Source organism: Aplidium turbinatum, chromosome 15 (assembly GCF_918807975.1).
Source record: "Aplidium turbinatum chromosome 15, kaAplTurb1.1, whole genome shotgun sequence".
Classification (NCBI taxonomy): Eukaryota; Metazoa; Chordata; class Ascidiacea; order Aplousobranchia; family Polyclinidae; genus Aplidium; species Aplidium turbinatum.
Window position 1 is genome coordinate 12,445,688 of NC_137486.1, and position 11,353 is coordinate 12,457,040.

The window sequence follows — 11,353 nt, forward strand, 5'->3', positions numbered from 1 at the left end:
TGTTCAAACTCTCTGGTATTAAGGCAGTGCGGGCGTGTTTGCTGATGAATTCTTGTCTGTTCGTTGTGTGGAATCCTGCAAGAGCCGCTTTTGGGTCGGTGATAATGCGGGGGAGGGTCGCTAATCCTCATCCGTTGGTCGACGTTGCCTTACATGCGAGAGTGGGAGCTCCCGATGTTGGGGACGTGGGGTGCTCAGCGAAGGCAAGTCGACCCTTGTGTTCTATCAGAAACAACTTAGGTTTGTGGTACGTACCGAAGTACAGCAAAATCCCGAAAACGGATGTAGCTGCTTCGTGCCACATAACACCCCACCAGTGTCTGAGGGCTGGGTTGGCCCGAGACACGCAAAGGTAGAGCGCCCTGCGTTGTTCTGAACATCGGGGGTCACCAGTGCGGGGGAGGGTCGCTAATCCTCATCCGTTGGTCGACGTTGCCTTACATGCGAGAGTGGGAGCTCCCGATGTTGGGGTGCTCAGCGAAGGCAAGTCGACCCTTGTGTTCTATCAGAAACAACTTAAGTTTGTGGTACGTAACGAAGTACAGCAAAATCCCGAAAACGGATTTAGCTGTTTCGTGCCACAATAACGTCTCCTCCCTTGACAAGTCTGCGTTGGTTCCAGTCATGTTGTGAATCAAAATTGTTATAGTTGATAATTTTAGAATAGCCTACAGTAGATAGAGGAAAAATTGTAAACACACAATGCGGGCAATGAAAATAGCTCAACAAAGCATTCAATCAATTCCGAACCTTTTGCAATTCAAATTTACAGATCAAAGCATCAAATAATAAAGATTTTGCAAGGTCTAATTTGATGCACAACATGCATAAACTGTTCACTCGGTTTTGAATCCTGGTGGAGCGTAAACAATTCTTACAAATTTCTGCTTGCTAAGGATGGTCATGAAGCCGCGTTTTCAACTTGCAACCGTTGGAGGTAGCCTACTGGTTTACGTAACAATTTTTCAAAGCAACAAAAACATTTGAAAAAGTGTTTCGAAAGTTGCAATCAGTGATTTCCTTGAGTAGATATCATGGGGTGATCCCGTTCCGGTTTTCAGCTCAAGTTTGCTGGCTAGCTTTTTTTCAAAAGTAGCCTACCAAATCATCCAAAATGTCACTGTTGTACAACTTGTTCAAATTTGTTCCACATGCCCGCATCTACACATCAGATATACGATGATATCTCCATACAGTACGACTTCAAACTTATCGATATCTTTGAGTTTGTTGATACATTTGTGAATAAACTACCAGGGGCTCTATCCACGTTTAGAATTCGGGGGGGTGATTTTTAATGTCAAGTCAAGTCAAGTCAATTTATTTTGTTTTAACAGCGCCATATATTAACATATAATCAGAGTAAAATGTAATTGTCAAAACAATGCATTGTACAACTGTTGGTTAGATTATGGCGCAATCAGGATGGTAGCGAAAGACCAAGTTAATGAGTGGGCTAAAGTCGTCTTAGTCATTCCAAACCACTCTTTGCAACATAGCGTACGGTAGAATAAATTTCGTTTGTATGATTGAGCTGGTGAAGAGGAGTTGTTGGAGCGTTCCGTCCCCAGAAAAATAATATCTTTTTTTTAATTTATAGTTTCTATAACAAACACCTTTAACTAGAACCCGAACCAAAAAAATACCGTTTCGGTTGGCTTAATGCGCAGAACGTCACAAAACGACACGACTTGCACGATTACGTTCTCTTTTGTGAAACGCATGTTGCAAGATGGTGGGTATTTTTTGTTAGCAATTGTATCGCACTAAATCTTAGGCAGTTTGTTCATAACAAAACTCCTAACCAAGTAATGAATATTTTTAGATATGTTGCTTCATGGATATATCAATTTGTAGATTAACGTGTCAAAAACTATTCGAGGAAATTATTTCAATAATATGCATAACTAATTCTGTACTTTTAATTTATTTTTCTTTGTCGGAAAACAACAGCCATAGTAAATTTCAAAATAACAGCTCGTTGATATATGTACGTCTTCATGTTGTTCTGAGGACTGTTAAAGTAATTACAGTTTAAACAACATGTTGAACTCGGGTGTGTTTGGAAGTAATGTCATGTGACACTAAATTCCTGAGGCATTACAGCAATTTATTTCTGTAACAGTGAATATTGTACTTAGTAAGTTTTAAAACATAGTCTGTGCATAGGTTAAACCAAAGAAAGGCCGAGGAAAGAAAGTTGCCCCTGCGCCACTTCTGGCAAAAAAGCCAGTGGTTCCAAAAAAAGTAACCAATCCTCTATTTGAGAAACGGCCAAAAAACTTTGGAATCGGTGAGCTTCACAATCTAGCTTTTGTTTACTTCCTTAATTTGTCACAAACAGGAGTGATCGAAAATATTGTAAGCATGTTTTAGTAGGTTATTACGTCTCACCACCAATGATGATCAAAAGGCTAATTCTGCCAATAGGATGCATCGGTAGTAGGATTGCAACTGTTAAAAGCAACCGTTCTACTGAGGTGGTGTATAGAACTATTTCCATGTTTACTCATTCATGATAAATTTTCTCTGCTTAATTTGGGAACATTTAACCAGGTCAGGACATTCAACCAAGGCGTGACTTAACTCGCTTTGTGAGATGGCCAAAATATATTAGACTGCAAAGGCAAAAAGTGATTTTAAAGAAGAGACTGAAGATTCCTCCTTCAATTCATCAATTTTCAAATACACTTGACTTGCAGACGGGTACTGATTTTATATTTATATAATTTAAAACTATTAAATATGCAGTGGGATAATATAGGCCTTTAGCTTTATCTTTTTGCAAAAATTAAGTGCGTGCATGTCATAGGCCTAGTCAAAAATAAAAAAAACTGAACTAAACATTGATAAAGCTATTTTTCCTTATAATAATATTAATAAATATTTGATGTAAGCACCGATGTGCTTTTTCATCATTTTGATATACATACCGTAACGCATTTGCTGTTAATTAGGTTAACAGCTAGTTTCATAACTAATAACTCTAACCATCAATAAAATCTAATAACATATATAAACTTTTAGAAGACATATTAGTGGGAGCAGAAAATGAAAAAAATACGATCATATGTACATAAAAAATACATACACAATAGTACTGTCACTTGATACATAACATCATAAGATGATTTCAATGGATCACTGCTCCAGTGCTTGTCAAGCCTTGCCTTGAATGCATTCAAGCTAAGTGCATTTATGACTGTTAGTGGTAAATTATTCCAGGCATTTACTACACGTACTGTGAAAAAGTTGCTTCTCAGCCTTGACATAGTTTGTGGCTTATACAATTTTAAGTTATGGCCTCTTGTATCATAGGTATTTGGATAACACTTTAATAATAATACTTTTTACAGCCACCAAACAACTTGTTAAACAACAGAAATGTAGTGCATTAAAACAAAACAAAAACTTAATCAGAGAAATTCTCAAAATTCCAACAAATTAAAAAACACAGTATATTTGAAAAAACAAACAATTGGGCTGCAGGCTACTCAAATTTAAGGTTCATAATGGTTCGCATTAAATTAGCATTAAGTTTTTAAAAAACGTGCTTTCAGGCTGTATAGAAATAATATCCTTTGGAATACCAACCTAAAAAAACAGCGTGCACGCTGCCAATTCAGTTAAAAAGTAAACTCTTGAATTTAAGTTACATACGCATTTTTATCATTGTTTTCTTATTACCGTACCGGTATATGCTTTAAAAGATTAGGTAAAAACATGCATCGTGTGCGTACATCCTGAGGGTATACTCACAATACATGGTAAGAGTAGCCACTGCGATTAAATGTAGCAGAGTAGTATCTGGTAATTCATACAAAATTAATTAAAAACAATACTACTTGAGTAAATGTAAAGAGGAGTGTTGTATGATTGTATTATCTTTTCAACCAGTTGTGTTCTGCAGGTTGCTTGTTATAAAATGCTGTCCCTTGCATAAGCTTTTAGCTTTGCAAGTTTATCCCACTTCGGTGGAGACCGTATCAATGCAATGGTGTCACATTAAAAATGGTTTTAATAAAATGCAAAAGATCTCAATTTAAACCAGTTTTAATTTACCATTGCATTGTGGGTTTTGTATAGCCACGAATTTATTTCGATTGGCGAAGAAGTATCAACCAGAGACTCGATTAGCCAAGCAACTTCGATTGCGCAAGCGTGCGGAGGAAAGGTACAAATTTTTAGGGATGTTTGTGATGGTATGCCATATTAAAAGTGTTAGTTTTCAAATGAGTATCAGAAGCACATGTTCACAAGTGTTTTGCACTGTAAATACAGTATCGCTTAGCAATGCTTCTACTTTTCTAGAGTAGTGTTTACTATACACATCAAAATTTTCAAAAGTTATTTTTGTAATACTATTGGAAATAAATGATAATAGTATTTTCATCCCTTATAATAGAGTGTTGGATGAAATCTTATTTCGACTCATCATATTTGATATTGCTAAGTCACAACTTAACACTTAATGTGTTGCAGAGCTGAAGGTAAGCCAGATACTCCTACACGTCGTCCATTCGTCTTGGCAAGTGGTGTCAATACTGTGACCAATCTTATTGAAAGAAAAAAGGTTCAGTTGGTGATCATTGCTCATGATGTGGATCCCATTGAGGTGAATTGCCCTGGTTATCAGTTGTATGGTGTGAACTGCAACAAAAATAGCTTTTAGTTTTATTGAAACCGCTCATTTACAGCTCATTAAACTTTCTCTACCAGCTTTTAGTTTTAATGAAACCGCTCATTTGCAGCTCATTAAACTTTCTCTACCAGCTTTTAGTTTTAGTGAAACCGCTCATTCACAACTCAATAATCTTTCTCTTCCAGATTGTGATTTTCCTTCCCGCATTGTGCCGCAAGATGAACGTGCCTTATTGCATAATTAAGGGGAAGGCAAGGTTGGGTCGGCTTGTACACAGAAAGACCTGCACCTGTGTTGCAATCACTGATGTCAACAAGTATGTTACTCTGTTTAGGTTGCATGTAAATAGTGATTGTGTTTGGCTTATAATTTTCCTAAAACCTATGCTATTTCGTAGTAGTTAGAGTGCTTATGATGACGGCAATATTTGCTATCTTGATTAGTCTTGGACTATGATAACACTTTGCCCACCAAGATCTCTGAGGCGCTACCTGGCTTCCTCTCATAAGTTCAGAAATTTCGGATCATTTATTCATGTCCAAGTATGTATTTTTCAGTGAGGACAAAAACCAACTGAGCAAGCTTGTGGAAAGCGTCCGAAACAACTACAATGATCGTTTCGATGAGGTAAGCTTTTGCTTTAGCTGCAATGATGCGAGAATTTCTTCACCTGAATTGTTATGTGGAATTGACATTCTCTGAGCAGCTTTTTTATTCATATTTAATAATTTATCACCAAGTCACACGTGATACAAACTTGGGTGTCCAATGCGATTGCTTTTTTGCAGATCCGTCGTCACTGGGGTGGTGGTATTATGGGTAACAAGTCGTTGGCCAAGCGAAGGAAGCTTGAGAAGTCGCGCGCCCGAGACGCAGCTCAGAAAGCGAAATATTGACCTCAATACAATAATTTGGTTATTGATTTGGTTGTCATTTTGGTGAAAACTCGGGCGAAATGTATTCTACTGTAGAACGTCTTGTCAGGTTTTTGGATGAGGAAGACAATCAGATTTTACCCTCCAGAAACAGTACAATAGAAATCGCCTATATCGACAATTCAGTGTACTGTATTTCTAAGGGTTCTTACACTTTTTGGGCCTCTTATAAAACTGTGTGCCCTCCTTTTCTAGTTAAAGTAAAATCAAATTGTACTTCAGTTTTAGATTTTAAAACAATTTATTTTCCTTACATCGATCAAAAGATTACTCGAAACAGTCTAACTTTTTTTCACATGACCAAGAAGGATGTGTACCGTAGTTGATTTTTTTTTAAAGTCAGCAGTTTAATTCGTTTGTGTCGGTGCGCTCGCTTTGCAATCCTAGTTTGGCTCATGCTGGTTTTAACAAAAACTGCTGAGTGTGTAATGAATAAAAAGGCTGGTAAGAAAAAGGAAAAAATCGATATAAACCTACCAGCACGATAACGAACGGGAATAGGTGGCAAAACCTTGAAAGGTTTAAAACGTGCCTGAATGAAAAATTATGTAGTAGGCTATAGTATATATCAGTAGTTAGCACGGCCAAAAAACAAATACCGCAGCAAAAAATAAAACAAGAGAAGCACACATGTAGTAATGAATAACAGCCTAGGGAACGTTCAAATATTACGTAACGCTTTTTTTCCGAATTTTTGACCTCCCCCATGTAACGCTTTTTCACTACAAATTCAGCACAAAAAACTACCATTCCGTACTCGAAAGCGTTACGTAACGTTTTGCTTGAACCCCCTCGAAGGCGTTACGTAATAATTTAACGTTCCCCTAATGAAAAGTGTTGTGGATTGAATTTGCCAGTTCCTATATTGATGTAGATGAGCAGTCATAATATAGGATGGAGAAAGAAAACCGGACATAAAAGAAACCCATCCTCAGGCTAAAGCCCGTTTCAACGTGGCCCAGGAGAGCAGGTGTTGAGCTCTTTCTTGTCCTGGTGGGTGATGAAGCTCTCATCCCCTTTTGTGGCTGGGGGGCTTCGACTCCCGTACTCCAAAATAGTCACTCCCAGAAAGTTTAGCTATCGTGGTTGCGTGTGAAATAACTTATTTATCGGACCGCTAAAAATATTCAACTTGTTAAACCGGACCTTTGTTAAGACTAGTTGAGTAACCCTGATATACAGTCAGGGCCGGATTTGGCAGTTGCCTAGGGCGGCAAAATATACAAATATATTACATTGATATTACTGTACGTGAATATAATAATTCACAACAGATATATAGGAATTAATAAATATGTTATCACACACATAGTGCGGCAAGTCATCGCCCCTAAAGTACTTCACGCTTGATTGGTTTTCAACAATATGTGCTGCTTAGCGCTTCTTTTATTTATCTGTTTTGCTTAGTATGGAGGACTAGGCTTTGTCTGTGCAATTTTTATTACCGGAAATCTTTTTTCGGTTTGTTTCACTGTTAGTAAATTTAAAGGAGCCTAGAAAAAAATGTTTTTAGTCAATGTTAGGTTGATGGAAAAGTTGCAGGCTATTTTGTGTACTTGCCTTGAGGCTTAAAGTATGTAAACAATAAATGGTCTCATATTTTTGAGGATTAACTCATCTTTACTTGTTACTACAGCTACAGACTTTGAAGAAATTATTGATTTGTTTGCAAGAGAAAAAACCCGCCGGCAGCGATTTTAAACAATTAGTTCATTATACAATGATGATGGCGAATGAGCGATCTTTCCAGGCTAGATTGGAGGGCAGGAAATCTTCAGCCACTCAGCAGTCTCGTCGTCCAGGATCCTCAGACCATGCACACCGTGTGGAGGCCGGTGGGTTAAGGTGCGTCTACACGACGACTGTTTTCTTGCTTAAGCTAGCCAAACTTCTTGTTTCTTTAAGTTAATCGCAGTTTGTGCCGCTTACTTTTAAGAAAATGGGCGAGTAAGCGAGCCGTCGAGAAAAAATACGCTCCAGAGCGAAAAACTGGGCGCTTAAGTGAGTTCTCTTGCTTAGAAATGTTTTTTCCCGCCAAAATCTCAGGTCTCCTCTCAGCTCAGTATCCAGACAGGGCAGGGCGGTATCGTTAAAGGATTTCGTTAAGTTTTGATCCCAACCCGTTCTTATTAATGTTGCGGGCTGAACTGGCGGTGACCGTACTCGAAATAGCCCATAGAAAGCACAATATTTTCCAATTTCAAATCTAAAACAGGATCTCAGCAGAAAACCATTGCCATTGTACACTGGGTAATAAAAATAGCGGAGGAATGATCTTGCTGGTTGTTACCAGTCACCCACGCTGACACGAAATTCTGTTTCCAACATTTCAACCTCACTGAGGTGTCTGAATGCTTCAATAAGCAGTAAATTGCGGGTTTGCATCCTTCGCTTTTTGCAGCATTTTTTACACAACTTCTGGGAAGCCATGACTGAAAGACTGCAACAACTTCAAATGGTTAAAGAACAGTCAGTTGCTTGGTCTACTCTGCTGTACTTTAGCGCGAACTGCTATGCTTTGGCGCGAACTTTTTAAAACGTGACGTCATTGGGGATTAGATACTCACGTGACCGCGATTCAAGCGAGCAAAATCTTCGTCGAGGTTGTCAGTGTAGACGAAACGAGCTTAATCACTAGCTTAAGCAAGAATTTCTAAGCAAGAACACTTTCTCGTGTAGACGCACCTTTAGGCAGTGGCGGATGACATGGTCTGCGGTCTGTTCCGTGGCACCACACTCGCATTCTGATGAAGGAGCCAGGCCCCACTTGTGCATGTCCGAACGAAAGCGGCCGACGCCAATTTGCAGGCGGTTAAGCCTGACCTACGCAAGCCTTGCGAGGGACAGCCCTGGTGGACAGGGATCGGCGTCGGGTATGAAGTCACGGAGCGTGGAGGTGTGATTTTGCCACTCCGTGTTCCACATATGGTTCGTCCAGTGTGCCGCACTTAAACCAAGTTCTTCTGCGTTCTTAAGTAGTTGTTGTGCGGCAGGCACAAAGGGGCGTCTTGATTTCAAGCGCTGCTTTATAGGTGGTGGTCTCTTGAATGTTGCATGGAGGAGATGGTCGAGGTCCAAAGCGCGGCGAGCGAGAGAAATCGTGGCTCCTTTACGGCGTAGCTCAGCGGGTTGGATGCCTGCTAGGATGGGTAGGCAGTCCGTTGGAGTGGGACGCAGGCATCCAGTCACAGTACGCAGTGCGTCGTTGATGGCGGTATCAATCTGGTGGGTGTGAGAACTAGGACACCAGACCGGCGCGCAGTACTCAGCGGTGGAATGAACAAGGGCTAGGGTAGCTGTACGAAGAGTTTTAGCACCAGCTCCCCAGCCGGAACCCGCCAATCGCCTCAAAAGTGCGACGCGTGTAGATAGTTTTTTGCGCAGTGACTTCAAGTGCCGGCGGTACGTGAGTGACCTGTCCAGGGTTATGCCGAGGTATGTAGGTTCGGCACAGTAGGGCAGGCGTTGCCCATCAATGTTGATGTTTATCTCACGCTGTGCCTCCCGATTGTTAAGGTGGAAGGCCACCGACACTGTCTTTGACTTGCTGAGCTGTAGCTTCCATTTCTGGAGGTATGCTGATAGTGTTTGCATGTCTTGGCTGAGGTTCCTCTCCACTGACTGCCAGTTTCCTTCTGAGTGCAGGAGTGCCAGGTCGTCTGCGTAAGCATATTTCCTGGAGATGGTGGGGGGCAAGTCGTAGGTGTATATGTTGAACAGGAGAGGAGCCAAGACTGAGCCCTGTGGGACGCCGTTTTTAAGTCGGCGTAGTCTGCTTTGACGACCGCTACCGATTGTGAGGGTAAAACTGCGGTTTTGCACAAGTTCCATCATCATATGGACCACGTGTCTGTCAGGGAGCAGACGGAGTAACTTGCAGGTAAGGCCGCTATGCCATACGGTATCATAGGCAGCCGTGAGATCAACAAACACGGCGCCAGCCTTCTTCTTAGCCGAGAAGCTGTCCTCAATGTCTTGGGTCATAAGTGTGACCTGATCTACGGTTGATCGTCCGTGTCGGAAACCAGCTTGTTCACGGAGGAGCTGCGGATCTATTATTGGTTCGACACGGGCGTAGATGAGTCTCTCGAGAATTTTGAAGGGGATGCAGAGCAGTGAGATTGGACGGTAGCTCTTCGGGTCCCCTGGGGGCTTATTCGGCTTAGGAACTGCAACCACAAGGGCTCTTCTTCAGATTCTGGGAATTCTCAGGTGGCGCAAACAGCAGGAAAAGAAGTCTTTTAACCAGGACTTTAAGGAGGCAGCAGCATGGAGTATCAGCTCCGGGCAAAGGTGGTCCGGGCCCGGGGCTGTACCTGGCTTTATGTGCTGGAGGGCGGCGGAAAATTCTTCCGGGGTAAACTCACCCGAGATGTTGTCCCTATCTGGGGTTGTTACCCTCCAGAGGTCCGTCATTTCTTGCAAGACGGATCTATCTGATTCACGGTCTCTCGATTTGTATTTCCCGTTCTCCACAAGTTGTGAGGCGATGGAATTTGCTGAAACGGGACATTGTTGACGAGAGGCACGTGATCTGCCAGTTAGGTTGTGCAGTGTACTCCATGCTATGCGGCTGGAGTGCGTGAAGTCAATTGATTCAACGGCTTCTGTCCAGCGCTCCTTCCTCTTTGAGTCCAGCCTTGCCAGCAGAGCTGTGGCTGAGCTGTTGGTGTCATTGCCCTGAGGGGCGTGGAGGAAGTCGGAGTAGATGCTTTCGCACTCCTTATCCCAGCACGGTATGTAGGTCTTTCGTCGGCCGCGGGGGATGGATTGTTTTGCCGCAGATGTTATTGCATCACAAAAGTCCTGAAAGGCTTTTTCCACGTTGTTGGTGTGAGGGGATGGGAGATACTGTGTGGCTTCATTTGTGAGGATGCTATAGTACTCCCAGTTAGCCATTCTGAAGTTCCATCGCTTAACAGGCTTGCTCGGGACAAGCATTATGAGCGTTGGAGCCGTGATAATCGAGGGTCAATGTTGGGACCTGGGGAACTTCTCTAGCACACGTCTGTCCGGTTGGCAATTATCGGGGTCATCACTTGCGAAAGCCAGATCGGGGTTTGTACCAGTGTTCCAGCGTCCGGAGAAGAAGCTCGCTGCACCCTTGGGATCGTGCAGTAGGGTGAGGTTATTATTGGCTGACCATGAGGCCAGGCTTTTTCCGTCGATGTTGGTGGTGATGTAGCCCCAGTCAACGTGGTGGCAATTAAAATCGCCAGCATAGAGGCTGGGTTGGGGAAACACTGGGATGGCTGTTGGTGTTAAGCGTGAGGGTGGTGGCTTATAGACATTGATGATGTGATAGCCTGATATGTCTATGCATAGCCACTGTATCTCCGATTGGGCATTGGACTGGTCTATTGGCGTCCAGCTCAGTTGCTCATGGACAAACGTGGCGAGGCCGTATTTCCTGCTGATGGTTGCGCCTGCGAGTGTGAAGTTGGGTAATACCAACTTATCCACAGATGTGCAGTGGGTCTCCTGGAGGAGAATGACGAGGGCCTGATGTTTTGTGGCCAGATACTCGATGATGCTGAGCTTGCTGGCCGTAATGCCCTCGGTGTTCAGCTGCAGTACGGTGGGTCGTCGGTACTTTTCGACAGAGGAGCTGCCGCGCCCTGAGAAGGGCGTTTCCCTATCCACCCTGCGCTGAACCTGGGCCTGGTTTGCTCGAGTATGACAAGCTTCGCTTCGCATATCTTTTTTTCTTGAAGATATGGTACTGACAGGAGGGACCACGAGAAGGTGCTTGTTCTTCCCCCCCATTATACAATGA

The 11,353-nt window shown here is 42.4% G+C and overlaps 1 protein-coding gene and 1 non-coding gene across 2 annotated transcripts; both read left to right on the plus strand.

Moving 5' to 3' along the window:
• The first annotated feature begins 1,695 nt into the window (after nucleotides 1-1,695).
• Nucleotides 1,696-5,564, plus strand: LOC145783891 (large ribosomal subunit protein eL8-like). The gene is made up of 8 exons (XM_082595646.1): nucleotides 1,696-1,735; nucleotides 2,170-2,293; nucleotides 2,557-2,706; nucleotides 4,087-4,174; nucleotides 4,483-4,615; nucleotides 4,828-4,958; nucleotides 5,200-5,269; nucleotides 5,431-5,564. The coding sequence occupies exons 1-8, from the start codon at nucleotides 1,733-1,735 to the stop codon at nucleotides 5,536-5,538; spliced, it is 807 nt and encodes a 268-aa protein (XP_082451772.1). The 5' UTR covers nucleotides 1,696-1,732; the 3' UTR covers nucleotides 5,539-5,564.
• LOC145784931 (small nucleolar RNA SNORD24) lies at nucleotides 5,049-5,129 on the plus strand. Its single transcript, XR_014291093.1, has one exon. It is a non-coding gene; the product is annotated as a small nucleolar RNA SNORD24 (small nucleolar RNA).
• Nucleotides 5,565-11,353: the final 5,789 nt, after the last annotated feature.